At 39.6% G+C, this 25,376-nt stretch overlaps 1 protein-coding gene across 3 annotated transcripts; it reads right to left on the bottom strand.

Moving 5' to 3' along the window:
• Positions 1 to 236: 236 nt before the first annotated feature.
• On the bottom strand, positions 237 to 25,319 carry THAP9 (THAP domain containing 9). Of its 3 annotated transcripts, none has more exons than XM_044945734.2 (5): positions 25,185 to 25,319; positions 16,231 to 16,426; positions 13,284 to 13,587; positions 11,947 to 12,097; positions 237 to 6,503 (listed from the first exon to the last, which is right to left on the bottom strand). In XM_044945734.2, exons 1-5 carry the CDS (start codon positions 25,262 to 25,264, stop codon positions 4,835 to 4,837), a joined length of 2,400 nt encoding a protein of 799 aa, XP_044801669.1. In that variant the 5' UTR covers positions 25,265 to 25,319; the 3' UTR covers positions 237 to 4,834. The 3 variants fall into 3 exon arrangements, with proteins under 3 accessions (XP_044801669.1, XP_006074502.1, XP_025145595.1); XM_006074440.4 differs by having other exon boundaries at positions 237 to 6,803; XM_025289810.3 differs by lacking the exon at positions 237 to 6,503 and adding an exon at positions 6,509 to 6,742.
• Positions 25,320 to 25,376: the final 57 nt, after the last annotated feature.

Raw genomic sequence — 25,376 nt, forward strand, 5'->3', positions numbered from 1 at the left:
ACTCTTGAGAATCCTTTGGACAGCAAGGAGATCAAACCAGTCAATCCCAAAGGAAGTCAACCCTGAATACTCATTGGAAGGACTGAAGTTGAAGCTCCAGTACTTTGGCCCCCTGGTGCAGAGAGTCAACTCAGGAAAGACCTTGTTGCTGGGAAAGATCAAAGGCAGGAGAGGGGATGACAGAGGATGAGATGGTTGGATGGCATCACCGACTCAATGGACATGAGTCTGAACAAGCTCCGGGAGGTGGTGAAGGACAGGGAAGCCTGGCATGCTGCAATCCATGGGTTGGACACGACTTAGCGACTGAACAACAAAAAAATCTGACAGTAAATAAAAAGAATACATTGTGAACAGGTTGGGTTTACCCCAGAAATAAAAGGTTGACCCAACATTCAAAGAAATCAGTGGAGTTCAGTGTGTCAGCGTACAAAAGGAAAACAATCTCAAAAACTGCAGAAAACCACCTTTTGACTATACCAACTACTACTAGATTACATGCTTTAAAAGGGTGAATACTATGGTATGTAAATTAGATCTCAAAAATTTCCCCCCTGAAACGAGCAGAAAAAGCATCTGAGAAAGTTCCAACACCCATTTATGGTTTAAAAAAATTCTTTCGCAATTTAGGAATAAAAGGATCCTCAACCAAAAAGCCTACAACTAACATCACATGAATGGTGAAGACTCTGTTTCCCGCTAAGACTGGAAACAAAACACTCCTGTTCAGTGTTGTGTTTGGGTCACTGTACAATAAGATTTTCTTTTTTTACAAAACGGCCATAGATTGGGAATGAATAAATATGCCAGTGTCTATTTGTGGATGGTGTGATGTGATTGCCTATATAAGAAAAGTCAGAGGATCTTAATAAAAGGTACTAGGATTAACAAGTGCATTTAGCAATATTAGTATGCGAAAGTATATTTCTACATAGTAGTAATGAACATTTAGAAACTGAAATTCTAAAATTACCATTTATAGCAGCACCACAAAACATGAAACATAACAAAAATATGTACAAGATCTGTATGTGAAACAAAAACATTGATTAAAAAATTGAAGATCTTCTATATATATATAATTTTCATGGTTTGGAAGTCAATATTAAGATATCATTTCTCCTCAGCCTATATATTCAACATAACTCCAGTCAGAATCCCATAAGGAATTTTTGTAAAAACAAGCTGATTATAAAATTTACATGGGACGGTACAACTAGAATAGCCAAACATTTTTTATGAAAGAACAAAGTTGGAAGACTCGTACCTGACTTCAAGAATTATATAAGGCTAATCAAGGTAATGTGGTGTTGATGAAAGACCCATGGATCAAGGCAACAGAATACAGAGCCCAGAAATAGATTCATATTTATGTGGTCAATTTTTAACAAGGGAGCAAAGGTAATTTACTGGAAAAGAACAGTCCTTTTAACAGATGGTGCTGGGATACCATCAGTATGTAAAAATATGAACTACCACACACGAAAGTCAACCGAAAATGGATCATAACCTAAATGCAAAACCTAAAACTGGAAAATATCTACAAGAAAACATAGGAAGAAAAATCTGTGACTGGTTTAGACAAATTTCTTAGATAAGAAACTAAGAAGTATGATCCCCAGAAAAATCAATAAATTAGACTTATTAAAATTAATGTCTGTTCTTCAAAACATACTAAAAAAGTAAAAGCCACATCGTAACCTTTAAAAATTGTGAACCACTCATTATGTTATACACTTGCAACTTACACTGTACATCAACTTTACCTCAGTCAAATTTTAAAAGCCATAGACTGGGAGACGGTATTTGCAAGATACATCTAATAATACACTTTTATCCAGAATACTTAACTTACTGTTTTTATTTAACTGTTTTCAGTAAGAAAACAATCAACCTTCCTTAAAATAGAGGCAAAAGACTTGAACAGACATTTCACCTAAGACGACAGTGACTGGCAGATAAGCCTATGAAAAGATGTTCAGCATCATTAGTCATTAGAAAAAGAAATGAAAGCCTCAATGAAATATCATGGCACACCCATTAGAACAGCTGATTCAAAACAGAACCCTGACAATACCAAGTGTTGGGGAGGAAGTAGAGGAACTAGAACTTTTCATGTATTTCTGGTTAATGTACTGCATGGTACATCACAGCAAAAGATAGTTTGTTACAATGTAAAACATATACCATGTGACCCACTGTATGAATACAACACATTTTTAATGTATCCATTCATGAGTTGGACATTTGGACTTTGTCACTTTTTAGCTATTTTAATGCTGCTATGAAATTTGTACATTTCTCTTGGGTATATGCCCGTTGGTAGAATTGCTGGGTCATTTGGCAATTCTATGTTTAACCTGAAGAACTGCTAGGCTGTTTTCCAAAGTGTGTGCATTCCTACCAACAGTGTATGAGGGTTCCAGTTCCTCCACATTCTTGCCAACGCCTGTTATCTTGTCTTTTTTATTATAGCCATCCTAGTGAGTGTGAAGTGATATCTCGTTGTGGTTTTGATTTGCATTTCGCAAAAGGCTAATGATGTTGAGCACATATTCATGTATATCTCCTTTGAAGAATAACTTCGTATTCTTTACCCATTTAAAAAATTAGGTTGTTTTATCCTTTATTATTGTTTTTTTTATACTCAGATACAAGTCCTTTACCAGACACATGATTTGGAAAATGTTTCTATAGCTTGTCCTTTACATTCTTGATGGGTGTCCTTTAAAGCACAAAGTTTTCAGTTTTTTTGTTTGTTTGTTTGTTTGTTTTCAAAGTTTTCAGTTTTGATGAAGTTTTTGCTTGTACTTTTGGTGTCCTAAGAAGCTATTGCCGAATCCAAGTCTCCACTATTTTATTCTAAGAGTTGTTTTACCTCTTACATTTGTGTCTTTGCTCCATTTAGTGTTAACATGTTGCATGTGTATATCCAGTTATTCCAGCACTATTTGTTGAAAGTAGGAAGGATACATTTCTGAATATTTGTTTTCTCTGAAGAAGAGAAAGAACAAGGGTGCTGAGTAGAAACTGTAAACTATTAATTACCCTAATCAAGTATGGACAGAAAGTTTACTGTGAAGCATATCATATCAAGTAAATCTGACATCAGACTTAGAACACTGCACCAAGGCAAGAACCACTAACTGAGCTAATGGCAGTGATGGAAAAATTCTTGTCTTCAGGGTTTGTCCAGTTTATACCCAGCACTTAAATAAATGCAAAACACTATTTTAATAAATTACACAAGACATGGGTCAGATGTAACAGCAGAGAACATAAGACACTACAGATATGAACCTAGCTTTAAGTAAAAATAAGTACAAAACTTGATTTTATATAAGCAATAAGTTAAAGGTGGTGACATAAACAGGCTTCCTTTAATTAAGATTTATCCTGGTGCATCTAAACTCATTCTAGTGCAAACAAAACAAAACCCACAGTATTCAGACTCCTTAGTAATAATCTCCTTATAAAATGCAATACAGGACAATTCTGGTTACAGTTCAAAACTGAAGCCTTTGTTTGAGGTAGACCCAGCAGAAATATATCAAAATATACTATTTATGGGGAATTTCAGTGAATACAACTGAAGTTTTATCTGTCCTTAATCTTTTACAACTTTGTCTTCATATTAACTATAGTCTATGAACATTAATGACAATAAGAGATACTTTACATACACAGGTGAATAATGTGTTTGTTCGTTTTGTTTTTTTTTTTTCCCCATTAAAATATCCCCATTTCTGGAAGTACATATAACTATATGTTATCCTATTTTATCTTTTCAGATCTGGATACGAGAGAGAAAATTGTTCTTAGTATGTTTCCATCTTCAGATTATTTAAGCTTCTCCCAAATTTCCAAAAAATCTCATTATGTGATTAAGACAAACTTTTTCATACTCTCCCAACTGACCATTTTTTCCCCAACTGATTTATCACATGATATGAAACAACATTATTCCAAACTGAAAATGTTTCATTATTATCCTCTTCAAAAGAAGTTGAGAAAAGGCTTCTTTTCGTTCTCTGATGAGCACTGTGCTCCTCCAATAGGAGTCAAGTACCCACTCTATTATTCAAAGTAGTATGAAGTCCAGACAAATGGGCTGTGAAAATTACATCACCTGCATACTCCCCAGACAACATTTCTGAGCTTGGTTGTAGCACAAGGAATCGTCCATTTCATGGCTCATGTGTTTGTTTACCTTCTGCCTAATAGAGTTTAATTATTTCTATTCAAAGGTACCCCAGCAAAAGGATTTTTGTAGTGTTTGGTATTTAACTTGGCCTAATTTTCATGTGTAAGTAAACTATATTCACAGTTTGATAGGTATTCTGTTAACAGTCTTCTTTTTTTTTTTCAAGTGTTATTCTTAAGAGTTGTAGACCAAATCTCTTTCTGGGCATGTAGTCTTTATAAAAGGAGTCAATGTTTTAGTGACTCCTTTGTCATTATTCTTTTTAAAACTTTTATTGGAGGATAATTGTGTTACAATATTGTGCTTGTTTCTGCCATTCTCACTTGTTTTTAAAGTAGGTCCAGTTGAATTACTCAGTTGGATAGTCGTAAATTCAAACACAGCACCTGTTGGCTAGTGTTCTTACTGACTTCTCGCTTTTTACGTTTTAGGTAACTCTGAAATGCTTGCAAGCCCTACCAAATTCCATGCAGATTTGATAACGTGCATAACAGAAATTCCTAAGACATAGACACAAACTTGTCCACTGTGCAGAATTTGTAAAATATTGTCAGTTGAATTTTAAAATAAATGTTGACCAATTATTTTTAATAAAAATGTTAATATATTTTAGGTCCTTCATTTGAATGTCTATCTATTGTTCCTTAGCAAATGCCTGAATTTATTGGTATTGGCAAAACTTGAACATCTGTAATTCTGTGAAGATGACCAGTGTTTCCTTGACAAAGTTTTCAACTCAATTCTTTCTGAGTGGTGTTTTAAGGAGTACTGAGTTACATCTTTAGCTCTGATCTTTAAGAAACAGATTATGATATTCTTTAGTAACTTTACAAAGTGATTGATGGCATATACTTCTCCATCAAAGAGATGCTCATCTAACTCTACAAAAAGATAAATATGCCCAGAAAGCTCATATAATATTTTCTGTTGAAGGTAATATTCCCTCTGTTTGGGAAGCAGTGGTTCATGAACTGTTGGTTTTGAATGGGTTCTCACAACTCGCTCACAAGTATTTATGACTCGGCACAAACTTTCAGAAGGGAAATGCACACCATTCTCCTTTTTAACACATAACAGGGATCCAATTTTAGAGGCTTTGAGATCCGATGCATACAGTGCACTGAGGCAGTCCTCGCACGTTAAAAGAGCTGATAACTTATTGGCAATATAACCAGCGCAAGAGGTGAGATTTCGCCTACGAACTGATAGGTCTAGTAACGCCTCACTTAGCAAACAGTCAGACCAGTCTGGGCAAATATCCTCTTTGTAAAAAAGACTCTCTATAACGCTGACACCATACTCACGCTGAACTGTCCCAAGGGCCAGGTCTGTCCTTCGAGCAATTGAAATGTCAAGGCTGCTTACTTCACTTAGAAAGACCTCATCTTGTAATCTGTGTCTGGTCTCCAAATTATGGTAAGCTTTCTGGAATGCCATGCAGGTAGGGTTAGAAGTGGTTACTGATACCTGTCTGAGCATCTTCAGAAATAATTCCAGATGATCCTGACTGAATTTGTACATCAGGAGATAGGGGAAAGGCATGACTTTGGGGAAAACATAATTTTGGTAGAGCCATTTTAAGCTCTCGGCATTAAGCAAAAATCCCAGGAATCCCAGTTTTCGCTTACCTTTAAGGATTTGATTATTGCTAGTGTCAGATAATGTAACAAAAATAGTCTTGGCTTCAGTTAACACATGGTTGATTTTATTAAAAGTTTCAGGTAATAGAGGTCCTTTAAATCCCTTTCCATAAAAGTTCCTACTATTAAAAATGTCAAACAGATTGTTAATTAAGCGTAAGAAGTGGATGGTACCAACACAGTTCTGAAAAGAAGGCAGGCCTAGTGATAGCAAACATTCTAATGCCCTGACCACGCTCTCACTGAAGACTTGGGCGGCACAATTCGTTTTCAGTATGTGGTTCTTCAGATTTGCAAGTTTTCTTGGGATTCTCTCCATATGTGATACTTCCTGTTCCTCTAGTGCTGCTAACTCCACAAGGTGCTGCCAATGTGCTGTGCCGTTGATAAACTGAATGCTCTGGAAATTCTGAAATGCATTTCTTATTAATTTCAGCAAGTGGCAAGAATCAAAGAAGTAGGCAATCTGTTGGCTGGAAGATGAAGGATGCTGAAATGTACACTTCGTGTTGTCTCCGTCGAGATGTATCCCCAGGGCCTTTGCCATCTGAACACTGTGAGCCGAGGCATCAGACGTGACAGCCAGCACTGTGATCCCTATGTCACTTAGTCTGCCAATTGTCAGACGAAGCAGCTGAGCTTGCAAATATCCAGAGGCCCTGTTTACAAAAAAATAACCAAGAGGTGTACTCCAGCGACCAGAAATACCCACTGCCATGAGCAAAACAGTTTCTGAGGCGAGTGGCATTTCATCAGCATCGAGTGTGCCAAGACCGAAGTCCATAAAGCCTTGCAGACGGTGACTGCTGGGGTCCCACTGGAGCTGCTGCGTGAGAGACAGACCTTTAATCATCAGTGAACAAGACTGATACCGCTGGTCTCCATTCTCTACTTTTTGCTGAAGAAAAGAAAAAATGTTGCTGTTGAAACCTGGACCAGGTTTGCATTTGGATAGCCATCTAGAAAATGTAAAAGATGAAAAATAATAAGACACAGAAGAAGAGGGACTTTCCTGGTGGTCTAGTGGCTAAGACTCCCAGCTCCGAGTGTAGGGGGCCTGGGTTTGATCCCTGGTCAGGGAACTGATCCCACGTGCTGCAGCTAAGACCTGGTGCAGCCAAATAAATATTTTTTAAAAAACCACTAATGAAGACATTAAAAAGGGGGAAATGCCTTAAATGGTTCTAAAGTAGCCTCAACTCCCTGTTGAAATAAAGGCAAGTAGCCAAATTGTACTGACACTTTCAAGCATATATTCCTATTGTGACCATAAAACAGGAAGATAATGGAGAAACTAGAGTGTGTGCACTCAGTTGCTCAGTTGTGTCCAACTTTGCAACCCAATGAACAGGCAACTCTGTCTACGAAATTTTACAGGCAAGAATAATGGAGTGGGTTGCCATTTCCTCCTCCAGGGGATTTTCCCGACCCAGGGATCGAACCAGCATCTGTTGCATCTCCTGAACTGGGCAGGCGGATTCTTTACCACTGTGCCACCTGGGAAGCCCCAGTAAAGAAACTTGAAAAAAAAAAATAGCATTTTTAAGACGCAAACATACCACAAAATAATTTTAAACTTATTCACTTGAAAGAAGTGTACAAATCAATTACCTAGTTTGTTCTAACAATGTGTTTATAATTTAGATGATAAACCAGCCTTACCTGTATATTCATTGAAATGAAAATTGTAGAGGGAGAAGAAAACTTTGAGAAATCTAGTACATCTACCCCATTTTATAGATGAGGAGATAGTGAGGCAGCTGCTGTGCTGTGCTGAGCTCACTTGTGTCCGACTCTTTGCAACCCCATGAACTGTGACCCGCCAGGCACCTATGTCCATGGGGATTCTCCAGGCAAGAATACTGGAATGGGTTGCCATGCCCTCCTCCAGGGGATCTACCCAACCCAGGGATTGAACTCAGAGGGATAGGGTAAGATGCCTGGCCCGTGCTGTGCTGCTGGTCATGCACAAACAGGAAACTCAGCTTTCCTGAGACCCTCGTTCAGTGCTTTCCTGACTGTCTTTACAGTCAAAGAATTATGCCCTTTGGGACAATTAAGTGTTTGCTCCCAACAAAAGTACCTACACTATGATATTTATCTTGGGAGTTTGGGTTTTTTTTATTTATCTTAGGCTGCACTGGGTCTTCGCTGCTTCCCAAGGGCTTTCTCTAGTTGCAGAGTAGGGGCTACTCCTTGTTGCACCGCATAGGCTTCTCATCGTGGTGGCTTCTCTTGTTGCAGAGCACCAGCTCTAGGTGCGTATGTGTTCAGTGGTTGTGGAACACAGGCTTAGTCACCCTGCAGCATGTGGGATCTTCCTGGACCAGGGATCGGATCCATGTCCCCTGCACTGGCAGGCAGATTCTTAACCACTGGACCACCAGGGAAGTCTTTTACAGTTTCCTTGACCTTTCCAGGCTGCTGCTAATTGTCTCCTATTAGTGATTGTCACTAACTGACAGAATTCTTCTCATCAGTTCTATTTTACTCTAATTTGCTACAGATGGCAATGGCACCCCACTCCAGTACTCTTGCCTGGAAAATCCCATGGACAGAGGAGCCTGGTGGGTTGCAGTCCATGGGGTCACTAGAGTCGGACATGACTGAGCGACTTCACTTTCACTTTTCAGATTCATGCACTGGAGAAGGAAATGGCAACCCACTCCAGTGTTCTTCCGAATCCCAGGGACGGGGGAGCCTGGTGGGCTGCCGTCTATGGGGTCGCAGAGAGTCGGACACGACTGAAGCGACAGCAGCAGCAGCAGCAGCAGCAGGAAAGGAAGTAGTCAGGTTTAGTAACTGTCTAAAATAAGACTAAATCGATTCTGAGGTAGACTGAAGTGTCTGTCTTTGCTGAAGTTTACTTTTATAACTCTCAAATGACGTTTTTTTAGGTTGAATTTCTGATTTGGGGGCTATATCCTAGGTTGCCAAGATTATTTCCTAGACTAGCCGATCTCTAATTGAAATTTTAAAGTATGTTTCCATAAGTATTTCAGGACAGAGGTTTCCAAATATTTTGCTGCAATCTGAAAGTTAGTTGCTCAGTCATGTGTGACTCATTGTGACCCCATGGACTGTAGCCCTCCAGATTCCTCTGTCCACAGACTTCTCCAGGCAAGAATACTGGAGTGGGTAGCCATTCCCTTCTCCAGGGGATCTTCCCGACCCAGGGATCAAACCCGGTCCCCTACATTGCAGGTAGATTGCTGCAACCCAGAATTTTCATAAACAGAATTTACCCTTATTATATGCCATATCCTTACTATATGTATGTGTGCATATAAATGCATATATAAAATTTAATGTGAATTATGACTCACTAAATTGATTTCAAGATGCACTAATAGATTTGAAAAACAATTATAGGATGCAAAAGACATACTGTAACTATTTAGAAGGCAAAAATATTCATCAGTTGTTTATATTTCAAAATAGGGCAAAATAAGACAATGAGAAAACGTATAGTGGCTCTCAACAGGCTTTTTTTTAACCTACAATTCACTGGTATGGTGAAAAACCCTTTTCAAGCGTGTCACCAAATTTTAATCAAGTGGTTAAAATTTATCCTTTTGCATTAGGATTCTCAAATGAACTCTAAAGATACTGTGTTACACATACAGGAAGTATATAATGAAACTCTTCAATGCTTCTAAGTAAGAGTTCTAGCTTAAACAGGTTAAAAAAGCTTATGTTCTGGTGAGCTTGCCTTTTAAATGGAAATCTGAATGATATCTTAATGTCTACAACTACTAGACTGAAGCTTATCAGGCAGAAACACAAGTGAACTTCTTCATTTTCTTTTAAGTGTTTATAACTTAGAGTAGAAATACCCAAACCAGGTTTTTAGAGTTGTAGGGAAGCAACTGATTTCTCTTTCACACCAAATTTTTCCCTGACTCAAAGTGAAAAAAAATTTTTTTCTGATTGTATAAAATGACACTTTCATTTTTTAAAATAAATGAAACAATACAGAAAAGTACAAAATGGAAAGTAAAAAAAAAAAAAAAAATCACTGTTAATAGGTGAACTTTATAAAACTAACAGACTCACAGACATAGAAGACAAAAGTATGGGTCCCAAAGGCAAAACGGCAGAAGGGATAAATTAGGAATCTGGGATTAACATATACACACCATATTCTATATAAAACAGATACACAACAAGGGCCTACTGTACAGCACAGGGAACTACATTCAAAATCTGGCAATAACTGATAATGGAAAAGACTCTGAGAAAGAATATATATATATACACATATAACTGAATCACTTTGCTGTTCACCTGAAACAAAACGCTGTTCACTGTAAATCAACTATGTGTGCTAAGTTGCTTCAGTTGTGTCCGACTTTGTGTGACCCTATGGACTGCAGCCCACCAGGCTTCTCTGTCCATTGGCTTCTCCAGGCAAGAATACTGGAGTGGGTTGCCATGCCCTCCTCCAAGGGATCTTCCCAAATGAACTATACTTCAATATAAATAAATAATTTTTAAAAAATCACTTAATATTTTAAAGACATTCTTCCAGATCTTTTTCCTTACATCTGTTCACAATCCTAAATGCCCATCCAGGCATTCTTCCATTCCATAAATATTTATCAAGAGACCACTGTGTTCCAGGCATCCTGCCAGGGCAGGGGGTGTAACAGAGAACCAGATGCAGACCTCGTACTTGAGCAGCTCACAGTCATGAGGTAGACAGTGTTTTAAGTACTAAGATTCAGTTCCACATTGTGTGTGCAAGAGGTACCTCGGCCAGAATTGGAGGAACAGCAGGCTGGGCTTCAGAAAGGATGTGACATCTGATCTGAGTCTGAAGGGTAAGGGCTAACCTCCAGGACTAACAGGGAGAATGGGCATATCAGGCAGATGGAGGAGAAAGTCTCCAAGGCCAGAATTGGCAAGAAATGCCTTACGGAAGGAACATGGACTCTAAGAAGGCAGAGAGGGAGGGAGGAGATGAGCTGCAGAACCCAGCAGGAGCTGCATTTCGTCACAGAGGCTCTGGGAGCCACAGGAAGGAGTTAGCCTACAGTTCCAGGTAATGGGAGGCCCAGGCAGCAGGAATGTGACTGGTGTAAATTGAACTGCATCCTCGAAAAAGATGTATCATCCATCATGCTGATCCCCAGTTCCTCAGAGTGTGCTCTTATTTGGAGGTGGGGATCTTTACTCATCAAGTAAAAATGAGGTCACTAAGGCACACCCGAATTCAACATGACTGCATCCTCATAAGAGGAGGAAATGTGGACACAGAAACACACATGGATAACGGAAGACGATGTGCAGAAACACAGCGAGAAGACCACCATCTATCAGCCAAGGAAAGAGGCCTGGAACAGACCCTCACCTCACAACCCTTAGAAGGAACTAACCGTGTCAGCACCTTGATTTTGGACCTCTAGCTTCCAGAAGTGTGAGGCAATGCACTGCTGCCATTTGAACCAAACAAAAATAAAGGGATCTGTAAAACCAGCGATTTTAAATAACAGTGAATAGTGAGTATTAAATTTATAAGGCATCACAGTCACTGTGTTTTTTTGCTTCCCACTTAGAGAAAATAATAGGGAATAATAGGGAAGCCTGGTGTGCTGCAGTCCATGGGGTCACAAAGAGTCAGACATGATTTAGTGACTGAACAAGAAGAGAAAATAAATATATCTATGTATTTTAACCACAGATCCTAAAAAATTATTTTTCATAAATCTGTTCTCTGGATAACTGCACTGGCATCAGTGATCTTTGCCTCAAACCAATGGTATCAGTCTAGAACTCTTGTAGATTAGTTACATATTAAAACTACTGAAGTATATGAAGTACACAAAACTACTGAAGTATATTCCACTATTTCAAGATTCAGTTTTTACCACCCAGAGGGTCTCTACCATCTGAAAAATGCAAAAAAAAAAAAAACCTGTCAGCCTACATGCCCTCACTCTGCTGATCAAATATCGAGATTGTGATACTATGCAAATACCACCAAGAAGTTTTTAAAAAGAGAAGGACGAAACTAAGAGTATGAATACACACAGCGTTAGTGTATAAACTGCAAGAAAGAACAGCATGTTTTATTTTACATCAAAAAGGTCATTCACTTACGTTCTGAGGATGGAAGAATGAGGCAGCTTAAGAATCTTTCTTACATAATCGTAGACTTTGCTACTGCACAAGTAGAGTGTACACGCAAACTGCTTCATTTCTGCGGAGTACTCAGCTGTTTCTCTCCAGTTATACAACTCCCACTTAAAATCTGTCAAGAGTAAATTTATTCTTCGTGATGAAAAATGTGTACAGTAACATTTTCAGACACAGATCATAGTATTTGGATATAAAAATGTGCTAGGCACCAAAATTCAAATATAATCACATTTTAACTGAGTTGGTTCAGAGGTTACTATCCAGTCTTAGAGACTATCAATTTATCTTGTTCACTGTGGATCATTTCACTAAAAAGAGGGACGAAAAATGTTTGAACCTAAGTTATTATGTTTTACTATTCATTAGCAGCCTATGTGGATATTTTTGGAGGAACAGGAAAGAAAATGAAATAAAGGAGTAAAATTAAGTCTCTGGATTATGAGGACATTCATCTGTTTTAGTTTGTTCCTTGGTTACCATTTATTTGAGAGTAAAAATTAGACACGAGAAACGTTTTGAGGGATATAGTATACGGCATTAATCAGAATGAAGAGACAAATCTTTCCTACCATTGAGAAAAAAAAATTCTCTGTTCCTGGTGAGGACCCCTATTTATAACCTATATTCCCCACCTGGAAAAACACAAAATATGCTCCTCCACTGGAGGTATCTACTCCTTTTGACATGCCTTTTTTTTTTTTTTTTTTTACCAGAATGCAAATCCAAAAATCCCTACTCCTTTCATCAAAGAGTATGTTGGCAATTCTTATGTTACCCCTCTTCAAATATCCTGGTTCACGAAGAAGACTAGGTAGTCTTTCAATGGACATATATATACTCTATAGAGTATTTTAGAAAAAACTTTGGAGACTTACACAATTTTCAGACTCAAAGAAATTTTGCAAATTATCTAGTTCAACTCACTGCAATAAAGGCTTTAGTGATAAATTATGCAGCAGTTAAAACTGCTTACAAAGAATTTACAGTGACAAGAGTGTGACTATAAAAAGTGAAAAGTACAATATATGGTATAAACTATATGATCTCATTTCTGGGTTGTAGGATTATGTGTTGTTTTTATCATTTATACATTTCTTTGCTTCTCCTATAATAAACACAGAACTTTTAAAAATGGACAATCCTAACAAGATTTTGGTGATTATTTTTCATTTTTCTTATTTATGCTAGAGACTCTTCAGCTAAAGGCATATTTTCATAGGCAATACAAAATAAAAATGTAATATTTCATAAAAATTAGGAGCTGTGCAGTAAGTATTACAGGTCATTGGGGAACATACCAGAAAATTGTGCTCGTAGCAGACATTCTGTTTCTTCTGTAAGTAGCTTCTCTTCTATAAGCGCATCAATTAGTTGTAAGCCCTTTCTCTTCTTGATCATCCTGTAGTTTTTTGCAGAAGCAAGTCTTTTTTTGGACACTTGCAGCATCTGTTGCACCTCAGCTAGTTTCTCTGCTCCTATTGTCAGAGGTCTCTTTAAACTGTAGTTATGGTCTTCAGTAGCAACCTCTTGAGAATTATCAGGAAGTGGCTGTTTGAGGATTTTCTGTCTTGCTTTACCTTTAAGGTGTACACCTTGGAGAACCTAGGACACAAATGGAAAATGAGGTTTATTTCAGAAATTATCACACAATGATTATCTATTAAAATATCACTGAATACAAAGCACTCGCCTGGTTGCCATGGAGAATTAGGTATGAAAGAAAAGGTAATAATCTCTGATTTTTAAAAATGTATAGTCTCCAGGACAATGTACACAAGTTTTTTGGTGGTGGGATCCATACAGAAATAGTAGCATAATGCTGAGTTTCTGAAATGATTCAAGTAACTAGTGAAAGGTGGTGATAACTTGGGAAGGTTTTGAGTTGTTCTTTGAAAGAGTAATAACATGGTTAATAAAGGGGACTGGGAAGTTATTTGTGCAGAAGGGAAGGCATAGGACAGAGCATGGGCCCTGGAATTAGACTCCTGGCTCCCTCACTTAAAGCTGTAATTTAACCTCTATAATCCCTTAACTTTTCATGTATAAAATATGGATAACAATACAGAGTTGACGTGAGGATACAATAAGCTAATTTACATAAATTGCCTAGTGCACTGCCTGGACCATTGTGGGTCTCAAAAAATTCTAACTATTACTGATTTTAAACAAAATCATAAAAGCAAGGCAATTTATCATATATGCAGTAGGTAAGTATTTGTGGTTCCAAAAGAGAATTCAGAGTAGTCAGAGATGCACAAATCAATTAATAAAAAGCTCTTGGAACTTAGTGTTTGGATGTGACACCAAGGATATTCTTCTGAAAGAGGGAATGAGATAAAACAACACTGAAAAGAGATTCCAGTGAATAAGAGGATGGTTAGGGCAGTGCCAGGATAGAATAGTCGGGTGACTATATGAAGACTGCAGACAGTGACTGAGTCACATATGAGTGAGTGTGTGACTAAGGGGTAAAAGGATAACATAAAAACAATCAAAAGAAACATAAAAATGTAACACCAATACTGGTGATTGACTCATAGAAAATCTTCTATTTCCTGTATACTTCTTTCCATATCAATGCTAATGATTAGGTACATTTCTGGTCAAAATCAATAACATTTTGGGGGAAAGCCAAAAAAAAAAGGGTAGATAATTTCAAAGTATTGGGTTGGCCAAAGAGTTCATTCTTTTTTGTAAAATGGTTCTAACAAAAAAGAGCCATCTTACAAAAAGTTGTCTTTAACCTCATTTGAAACAATTTTGTTAGACTGTTTTGTGACAGCTGTCATATCAGCATGCATTAAAAAAAACCAACTATCACAATTGGTGCATTTTTGTGTAGCCATTTTAATATTAAAGGTGGGGAAAAAAGCAACAGTTTCAGCATATTATACTTAATTACTGATATTTCAAGAAAGGCAAAAATGCAACTGAAACGCAAAAAAAGATTTGTGCAGTGAATGGAGAAGGTGCTGTGACTGACTGAATGCATCAAAAGTGGTTTGCAAAGTTTTATGCTGCAGGTTTCACTGAATGATGCTCCATGGTCAGGTAGACCAGTTGAGGTTGACAGCAGTCAAATCGAGACATTGAAAACGATCAACACTACACCATATGGGAGATAGCAAACATACTCAAAGCATCCAAATCAAGCTCTGGAAATCATTTGCACCAGCCTGGTAATGTTCATCACTTTGAGGTATGGGTTCTACATAAGTTAAGTGAAAACACCTTGACCATATTTCCACATGTGACAATTCTCTACTGAAATGTAATGAAAACATTCCATTTTTAAGACAAATTGGGATGGGCAATGAAAAGTGGATACTAGACAATAATGCGGAATGGAAGAGATTCTGAGGCAAATGAAATGAACCACCACCAACCACAAAGGCTGGACTTCATCCAAAGAAGGTGATATTGTATGTATGGTGGGTTTGGAAAAGGGTCCTCTATTATGAGCTCCTTCTGGAAAACCAAGTGATTAATCACAATGAGACCAAAAAACACATAATCTCCCATCAGGCTAATGGAAGGCTGTGTGTTCCTTTAATGACCAGGCAAAGTCTGTTATGGCTTTGTTGGGAAGTTTTGATTCACCTGCTGTATTCACCAGACACTGCACCTTTGGATTTCCAATTATTTCAGTTTTTACAAAATGATCTTAACAGAAAAGAATTTAATTCCTTGTAATATTGTGAAAGACACTTGCAAAAGTTCTTTGCTCAAAAACATAGAAAGTTTTGGGAGGAAAGAATTATGAAATTGCCTGGGAAATGGCAGAAGGTAATGGAACAAAACAGTAAATATGTTGTTCAAAGAAGTTCTTGGTGAAAATGAAAAATGTGTCTTTTATTTGCACTTAAAAACTAAAGGAACTTTTTGGCCAGCCCAATATTATGAAAACTGTCTAATATTTAAACAAAACCCTGAATTCTAAGGCTATTTACATTCACTAGTTGATTTTTGTGATCACATCAGTAACCTTTATGTATTTCTAGGCATGATTTGCATATATACACCTTCCAAAGCATAATTATTAATATTAATACATATGTATTTTTAAAATATTATATAATATTACATATATATTTTTAAAAACAAAAGTATTGTATTATTGGATTTATTTTTTAGGCCTAGGTTTTCGGTTTTGCTTTTATCTCTGTAAATCCTAGCTATAACGTGAGCAGTCTCAATTTTCAGTTTCTATAAAGTTGAATTCTGTTTACACCTAGATTTAAGTACCTTGTACAGAGAAACAGAAGGCACAGCTCCTTTTTTCAGCTTTCTTCTTATGCCATATGACTCAAAGTCACTTTCTTGAAAATGTTTGGAACATAGCATAGCACCTGGTCCTGGGATCCAAATCTTTTTGCTTCTGGGGTCCATACGATTAACAGCCCTGATCCATTTTGAGCGCTGTATAGTATCAGTTGGAAATCTACAGCAATCATATTAAAGTTCCATTAACATGAAAACATCATAGTAATACTACAGTATTATTTATTACACAAACCCATTTATTATTTAACAGCTTTATGTAAACATTAAGTCCAGCTAAAGTTTAACTCACTTGATCTGATTTCATTTTTCAAAGTTCTTTGACTTTTTAAATCCAAAAGCTCAGTATCTAAGTGATCTCATCTGTTTCAACTTGTATGTGGACAATTCTCACATTTACTATCCTGCACATTCTATCTGCACAGCCTACACTTAACAGAATCTGCTCAAATTTAACATGTGTGTCTTTCCTTTCCTGTGGCGATTTTAAACTATATCCACAGATTCTTTGGTACGCCTCCTTTCAAGGGATGGAGCCTATTTCCCTCCCCTTGAGTGTGGGCTGGAGTTTGTGATTTGCTTCTAAAGGTGATAATGGGCTGTAAGAGCAGATCAGGAAAAAACACTGAAGATTTGTCTTCCTTGCTCTATTGAATGGTTTTTCTTTGGGGAAAGTTACCTGCCATATCATAAGCAGCCCTGTGGAGAGTCCACTTGGCTAGAAACTTGAGTTCTCCAGTCAAAGGCCACATGAGAGCCTTTTTGAAAGGATATCCTTCGGCCTCAATCAAGGCTTCAAGTGACTGCAGTCTTGGCTAACATTTTGATTGCAATCTTATGAGCCTCCCAGTCACACCCAGTTAATCCACTCCACAATTCCTGACCCTCGGAAATTTTGTGAGAAAACAGATGCTTCTGATGAATTTTGAGGAAATTCATTACTAAACAGTAGAAAACAAGTAGAAAAATCCGATGGATCACAGAAAAAGCAAGCAAATACCAGAGAAACATCTACTTCTTCACTGACTATGCTAAAGCCTTTGACTGTGTGGATCACAACAAACTGGAAAATTCTTACGAGATGGGACTATCAGACCACCTGACCTGCCTCCTGAGAAACCTGTATGCAGGTCAAGAAGCAACAGTTAGAACCGGACAAGAAACAACAGACTGGTTCCAAACTGGGAAAGGATCACATCAAGTACGTATATTGTCACTCTGCTTATTTAACTTATATGCAGAATACATCATGTGAAACAGCAGACTGGATGAACCACAAGCTGGAATCAAGACTGCCAGGAGAAATATCAACTACCTTAGATATGCAGATGACACCACCCTAATGGGAGAAAGTGAAGAGGAACTAAAGAGCCTCTTGATGAAGGTGAAAGAGGAGAGTGAAAAAGCTGGCTTAAAACTCAACATTCAAAAACCAAAGATGATGGCATCCCGTCTTATCACAACAAGGGAAATATATTGGGGAAAAAATGGAAACAGTGACAGACTTTATTTTCTTGGGCTCCAAAATCACTGCAGATGGTGACTGCAGCCATGAAATTAAAAGACGCTTGCTTCTTGGAAGAAAAGCTATGACAAACCTAGACAGTGTATTAAAAAGACATCACTTTGCTGACAGAGGTCCATGTACTCACAGCTATGGTTTTCTAGTAGTCATGTCTGGATGTGAGAGTTGGACCATGTAGAAGGCTGAGTGCTAAAGAATTGGTGCTTTTGAACTGTGGTGCTGGAGAAGACTTGAGAGTCCCTTGGACTGCAAGGAGATCCAACCAGCCAACTGTAAAGGAAATCAACCCTGAATATTCATCGGAAGGACTGATGGGGAAGCTCCAATACTTTGGCCACCTGATGGGAAGAGCTGACTCATTGGAAAAGACCTTGATGCTGGAAAAGACTGAAGGCAAATGGAAAGGGCGATAACAAAGGATGAGATGGTTGGACAGTATCATTGACTCTACTGACATGAGTTTGAAGAAACTCTGGGAGATGGTGAAGGATAGGGAATCCTGGCGTGCTGCAGTCCAGGGGGTCGCAAAGAGTTGGACACGACTTAGCAACTGAACAACAAAAGAAAACAAGTACATTTCTTACACTCAGTTTTTCTATTTTGTTTTGAAAGGACAACTTTTTCCTAGCCTTGAACATAAAAACTACCTAGCATTTTTCTACTTGTCAATCCCAGCCAAATTTTTTATATTCAGAATTATTTATTATATTCAGAAATGAGTGAGGGAAAAAACTGATGAGATTAAATCACAGAACTGCTCTATCTGCACCTTCTTCTTTATCTTGGAGACAGATTGACAGGTATCACTCTTACATATTTTAACTCATGCTTTAAAGTGCACAGTTGTAAAGAACTGAAACTGGTAAAAAAAAAGTTTCATTTCCTCAGCTAATTTTGTTAGGGAAATGATATGTCAAAATGGCAAAACATAATTCTGAGATACTCTCTCAATCACCTTGAGAAACAACAGTGAGTTGGAAAACCTGCATTTAAGCCTCCATTCCCTTTTTCAGCCATGTGGCACTAGATACATCTCTCAGTCTATCAGCTTCCTCCAGGGCGGCAGTAAGAGTGTATGACACAGATGTGTTCAGAAGCACTCTGTAAATGGAAAGGTACCATCTAAAGTTTGTTCTTTGTTAGGAACAACTAATTCCACTTTGGGGGCTTTTTATCTTATTGTTCCAGAAAAATGATGCTACACAATCATGAGAGAATGTACAGGGAATTATTTTCCAATAAACAAAGGCACATCTCTTTTCACTGGGTTTTCTTAATGATGGTGCGTGTTTGTGAGGCAACATTTCCAGATTGAGTGTAGTCTCTTAGCAAGTCAGGGACCATAAAAAGTTGGCTGGTCTACCAAGGTACATTACTAGCCTGATTTTCCGATGCAGAGCTTCCCAACTGGCACACCTGGAGGGCACAGCTATCAATGCCCTTAGCCCATGGGGTGGGCCTGGGCCACCTGGAGCTCTTGAAGTAGTTACATTAAGCCAGTCCCAAACAGGTTTCTAGGTTTGTAGCTTTCTGATGTGTAAAATGACATGGAAAAGGCTGGTAAATACTGTAGTCTTTAACCAGCATGATTGAGTTCTGGACAAAAATAAATTGGTATTAATAATTGATAATACTTTTAAAGCATTTACCTTGTGTTTTGTATGTTTTAAAGACATTTTTAGTCTCAGAAAAAAAAAAAAAAAGCTCAGTAAGACAGGTTTTTATCCTTTTACAGAAGATGAAACCAAGACTGGAGCAGCCAAGTTTAGCCATCAGTAAATAGTCAGTTAATATTGGAATTAAGGAGCTTCCCTTGTGGGCCAGTAGCTAAGACTCTCTGCTCCCAAGGTAAGGGGCCTCGATTCCATCCCTGGCCAGGGAACTAGATCCCACGTGCCGCAACTAAGAGTTGCAAAGCCACAACTAAAGATCCCGCATGCTGCAACTAAGACCCAGAGTTCCTGTGTGTCACAGCTATGGCCCAGACCAGCCACATAAATCATATTTAAAAGCAAATAGATTAACTAATCAAATAAAACTGGAATCCAGAGGTCCCCAGTCTAAAGCCACCTCTCAAAGTGAAGGTCGCTTATTCGTGTCTGACTCTTTGCAACCCCATGGACTATACAGTCCATCGAATTCTCCAGGCCAGAATACTGGGGTGGGTAGCCTTTCCCTTCTCCAGGGGATCTTCCCAACCCAGGGATCAAACCCAGGTCTCCCGCATTGCAGGTGGGTTCTTTACCAGAAAAATTCTCAACCAATCACCATCTCATATACACAATAATGAATTGGCTTACAGTGTAACACAGAATCCATTTTCTTCCTCCTGTTGACTATGCCTTTTTTACACTGTTAGTGAGGATTTACCTCTGGCTCCCTGCACATCGAATATTTTCCAGAAAAGTGGCTAACAAAACCTCTTCTACAGGGGTTACATCCAGGGAGGGAGAGAGAAAGGACTGAGGGGGAGGGCTTTAACTACACCTATAGCTTAAGCCTCTTCCAAAAAAGAGACAAGCAAACATGTTACCATCTGCTTATTGAAAACAGATGTTTGTAACATATAAATAAAAGTTTAAAACAGAATTCATTACAACAGTTCAGGCAGAACTGTTCCAAATTACCAATACATATATTTCCTTGGTTATGAAATAAATTTCTTAATCTCTTTATACCTACAGAAAGAGAATATATCAAAGGGTCACTTCAATTCTTAACTTGCCGGTCCCACTTTCCATTTAAGTCATTCATATGTTTGACAGAGCACCAATATTCTCATAATAATATCAGAGGCATGTATTCAAAATTTTTGTTATGGAAAGAGTGCCATGATCAAATAGTTTGAAGATGGCAGCTTCAGGCAACAGCAAGTTGATTAACTCTCTCCTTCCCATATTACCTTTTTGCTGAGCCCTTACTGCAGACCAAAGCCTTTGACTGTGTGGATCACTTTAAACTGTGGGAAATTCTGAAAGAGATGGGAATACCAGACCACCTCACCTGCCTCTTGAGAAACCTATATGTAGGTCAGGAAGCAACAGTTAGAACTGGACATGGAACAACAGACTGGTTCCAAATAGGAAAAGGAGTACGTCAGGCTGTATATTGTCACCCTGCTTATTTAACTTATATGCAGAGTACATCATGAGAAACGCTGGACTGGAAGAAGCACAAGCTGGAATCAAGACTGCCAGGAGAAATATCAATAACCTCAGATGTGCAGATGACACCAACCCTTATGGCAGAAAGTGAAGAGGAACTAAAAAGCCTCTTGATGAAAGTGAAAGAGGAGAGGGAAAAAGTTGGCTTAAAGCTCAACAATAAGAAAACTAAGATCACGGCAACTGGTCCCGTCACTTCATGGGAAATAGATGGGGAAACAGTGGAAACAGTGTCAGAGTTTATTTTTTTGGGCTCCAAAATCACTGCAGATGGTGACTGCAGCCATGAAATTAAAAGACGCTTACTCCTTGGAAGCAAAGTTATGACCAACCTAGATAGCATATTAAAAAGCAGAGACATCACTTTGCCGACAAAGGTCCGTCTAGTCAAGGCTATGGTTTTTCCAGTGGTCATGTATGGATGTGAGAGTTGGATTGTGAAGAAAGCTGAACGCCCAAGAATTGATGCTTTTGAATTGTGGTGTTGGGGAAGTCTCTTGGGAGTCCCTTGGACTGCAGGGAGATCCAACCAGTCCATTCTAAAGGAGATCAGTCCTGGGTGTTCATTGGAAGGACTCATGCTAAAGCTGAAACTCCAATACTTTGGCCACCTCATGTGAAGAGCTGACTCGTTGTTAAAGACTCTGAGGCTGGGAGGGATTGGGGGCAGGAGGAGAAGGGGACGACAGAGGATGAGATGGCTGGATGGCCTCACCGACTCGATGGACATGAGTTTGAGTAAACTCCGGGAATTGGTGATGGACAGGGAAGCCTGGCGTGCTGCGATTCATGGGGTTGCAAAGAGTCGGACACAACTGAGTGACTGAACTACTGCAGACCAGTGTTACCTTGTCACTAGGACTTACACCACAGTATCCTAACTCCTTCTCTCCTCTCTATTCTTTCCTGTCTTCCTTACAGCTTTCTAGCTGTCAGGAAGGCCAACAATTCCTTCTCATTCATACATAGACTGTGGTTAATTCTGCACACATGTACCATTAACAGAAGTACAGACAGAATGTATTTAGGTTGGAACAGAGGTATAGAGGAAAGGCTCACAGAGGAACTTGGACTCTTATTTTTTAGGCACTAAAGAGCCCGAGGGATTAAAACACTTCCCTAAAGGAGTGAGCATGGTAAAATTTGCATTTTTAGAAACATAATTTCCAGTAATCTAGAAAATGAGGACTTTACTGATAGCTCAGTTGGTAAAGAATCTGCCTGCAATGCAGGAGACCCCAGTTCGATTCCTGGGTTGGGAAGATCCCCTGGAGAAGGGAAAGGCTACCCAGTCCAGTATTCTGGCATGGCTTGCAAAGAGTCAGACACAACTGAGTGACTTTCACTTCACTAATCTAGAAAATGAAATAAACGGGGAAGAAATCAGGCTGGAAGAGTCACAGCACACTGGTGTACTAATTGTATCAAAAAAAAATTTTTTTTTAATTAAGCAGGTCTTGCTCTGGTCCACAACATATGAAACAAATAAAAGCAATAAGTGAGTTCTTCCTTATTTAAAGAAACTAGGAAAAAGGCTGGAGAAGGCAATGGCACCCCACTCCAGTACTCTTGCCTGGAAAATCCCATGAACAGAGGAGCCTGGTGGGCTGCAGTCCATGGGGTTGTGAGGAGTTGGACATGACTAAGCGACTTCCCTTTCACTTTTCACTTTCATGCACTACACTGGAGAAGGAAACGGCAACCCACTCCATTGTTCTTGCCTGGAGAATCCCAGGGACGGAGGAGCCTGGTGGGCCGCCGTCTATGGGGTCACACAGAGTCGGACACTGAAGTGACTTAGCAGCAACAGCAGCAGGAAAAAGGCACAGGAAAAACAGGGCAGCAAACGTTGAGAAAGAAATCAAAGAAAAGGGAGAGAACTAGGGAGAGGATGTCAGCAACAGCCAAAGGAGGTGTGGGTTTCAAGTAGTGACCAGTATGATTAAAAGTTAAACAGGTCAAGAGAAAGACTTATTAATATAATTGCTCATTTAGGTTTGGCAAGATTACCAATAACCCTCAGTCAGTGGGTGTGGACAGGTATCTGGCTGCGGTAGGTTGATAAGTCAACAGGACTTAGGGAAGTAGGCGCAGGCTTCTGTTTTGAGGAACTTGGTTGTAAATGGAAGGAGAGTGGTAGGGTAGTGCAGAGGTGCACAAAGGTTCAAGAGTTTGAGTATATTTAAAAGTGGAAGTAATTCAAGCGTGTTCAGTGTTTTTAGGCAAGTAACCATCAGAGAGAGCAATTTAAAATGAAACTAGAACAAGAACTAAGTGATGGAAGCAAATCTCAGAGAAGAAAGGATACAATTACAGCAGCTTAGGTGGAGGAAGGGCCTTCCTTAAAAATAAGCAACACTACAAAAGGCCTACCATACATAATTGAAACTCCTTGACATGTTTTTAGATAATTTGTTCCCTACATCTTCACTTTCCATTCTTTTATTTTCCCATGCTGTGCTCTGTGCTGTGCTTCTTTGCTCAGTCATGTCCAACCGTTTGCGACCCCATGGACTGTAGCCGGCCAGGCTCCTCTGTCCATGGGGATTCTCCAGGCAACCACTGGAGTGGTTCACCATTTCTTCCTCCAGGGTATCTTCTCAACTGAGGGATCAAACCCAGGTCTCCCACATTGCAGGCGGATTCTTTACCATCAGAGTCACCAGGGAAACCCTTTTCCATGCTATTTCTATTTAAATGCTATCCTCTATCCACCTCACCCTCCATTCTAGATAGAGTTCAAGGTCCAATTCAAATACCACTTGTCCCCTACAGTTCTTTTTGATCTTTTCATAAAAGTCCTTTGTCTACTTTTGTCTAACTCGCTACCTCATCATACTGCCTTATTAGGCTACCACTTTAAAAAATACCGAACATTTCTTTCCCTCTGAGAGGATCTGTTCTACCCACTTTTCTACCTCGCATTAATTTCAGTGACCTTTACCAGACTGTCCCACAGATGTGGGTTCAAATTTGACCAGTCTGAAAATACACCCCATTCCTGTGCCAAATGAAACTTCCTTGCCATGACCAAATACAGCCAGAATTGGACCTGGCTTGTAGAGCTGGGCTAATGATCGTGAACAACTGGTAAAGACTCACAGTACTAGTTAAAATCTGAAAACAAGGGCCTTCAGAACCCTCCCGGGTACAAAAGCCCTGTGTCTCCTGTTTCTTATTTCTAAAAGTGGGGTGTTGTGTGTGGGGGGCGGGGGGGTGGAGGGAAGGTGGTGGAATTCAGTCTCCCAGGCCTTCTCTGAGTTCCAAAGAGATCAAAGCAGTGACTAATTAGGGAAATCAGGGAAAGCAGAAAAGTAGCACTTAAACCAGATAGCCTGAACAATAAATAGTTCAGTGACAACACAACAGTCCCAATTCCTCCTCAAGGGATACACATAACAACGTTTTGGCTATCTTTAGGTAGTTCTGTAAAAACCAAACCCCACCCAGGTGGAGAATGGTGACTACCTGCGGATCACAAGACCTTAGACCTCAGGTTTGGGACCAGAGGTCTAACCACAACCAGAAAGCTGATGATTCAGCTTCTCCAAACACCAACCTGTTACCCCCACTCAATCAGAATAACGTCACGCACCCTGCAGCCCTCATCCCAAATGCCGCTTTGAAAAAATCTAAAAGCCATCAGGGAGTTCAGAACTTTTCAACACCATCTATCCATTCCCCTCGCTTGGCACCCTGCAATTAACGCTGGACCTTCCTTCACCACAACCCGCTATCAGTAAGTTGGATTTGCTAACCGGAGGGAGAAAGGAGGCGAGCTCTATTCCAAACAAGCTCTATCACGAGCTCTATTCGTAACAAACGCATCTGTACTCAAGCTCCCAAGCAAGACACACACTAAAGAAAGCGCACGCCTTCAACAGTTCTTCTAAACTGCCTTCCTTTCTCCTCTCTTCAATAAAACGACGGAAAGGCAGCAAGACTCCTTTAGAGTAACTCCTGCTAAAAGCTACTGGGGTCCGGTAGGCAAGCTACAGGGCACTGGTAGGCAAGGAGAAAACAAGCACTCCGCAGACACACTCCGCAGACAAACATTGAGCAAGATGACTAAACTGAGCGTTACCCTCCAAGTTGCCCAATTCCCTCCCCCGCCCCACGCTACGCACGACACGTCGACGGCGTGACGCAGCACCCGGCCCCGCCCCCACCCCCGTGGCCTGCAGCGCCTGGCCCTGCTGGGAGCTAGCGCGGAGGCTGTTCTCACGCACTGGTGGAAAGAGAGGCCGCGCTCCCGGCTCAGCACGGTGTCTCGTGTGCTGCAGCCCACTGCCGAGCAACTTCGGGTCATCTTCTTGCTATGTGGGGCTCCACCTCCGGTGTTCCCGCGACAGCATGAGTCGCGGTCAAGTTAACTCCGCCCGCTGCCGCCGCAGCTACCACCTTTATTTGTTTGAGAAAGG

Source organism: Bubalus bubalis, chromosome 7, assembly GCF_019923935.1.
Source record: "Bubalus bubalis isolate 160015118507 breed Murrah chromosome 7, NDDB_SH_1, whole genome shotgun sequence".
NCBI lineage: Eukaryota > Metazoa > Chordata > Mammalia > Artiodactyla > Bovidae > Bubalus > Bubalus bubalis.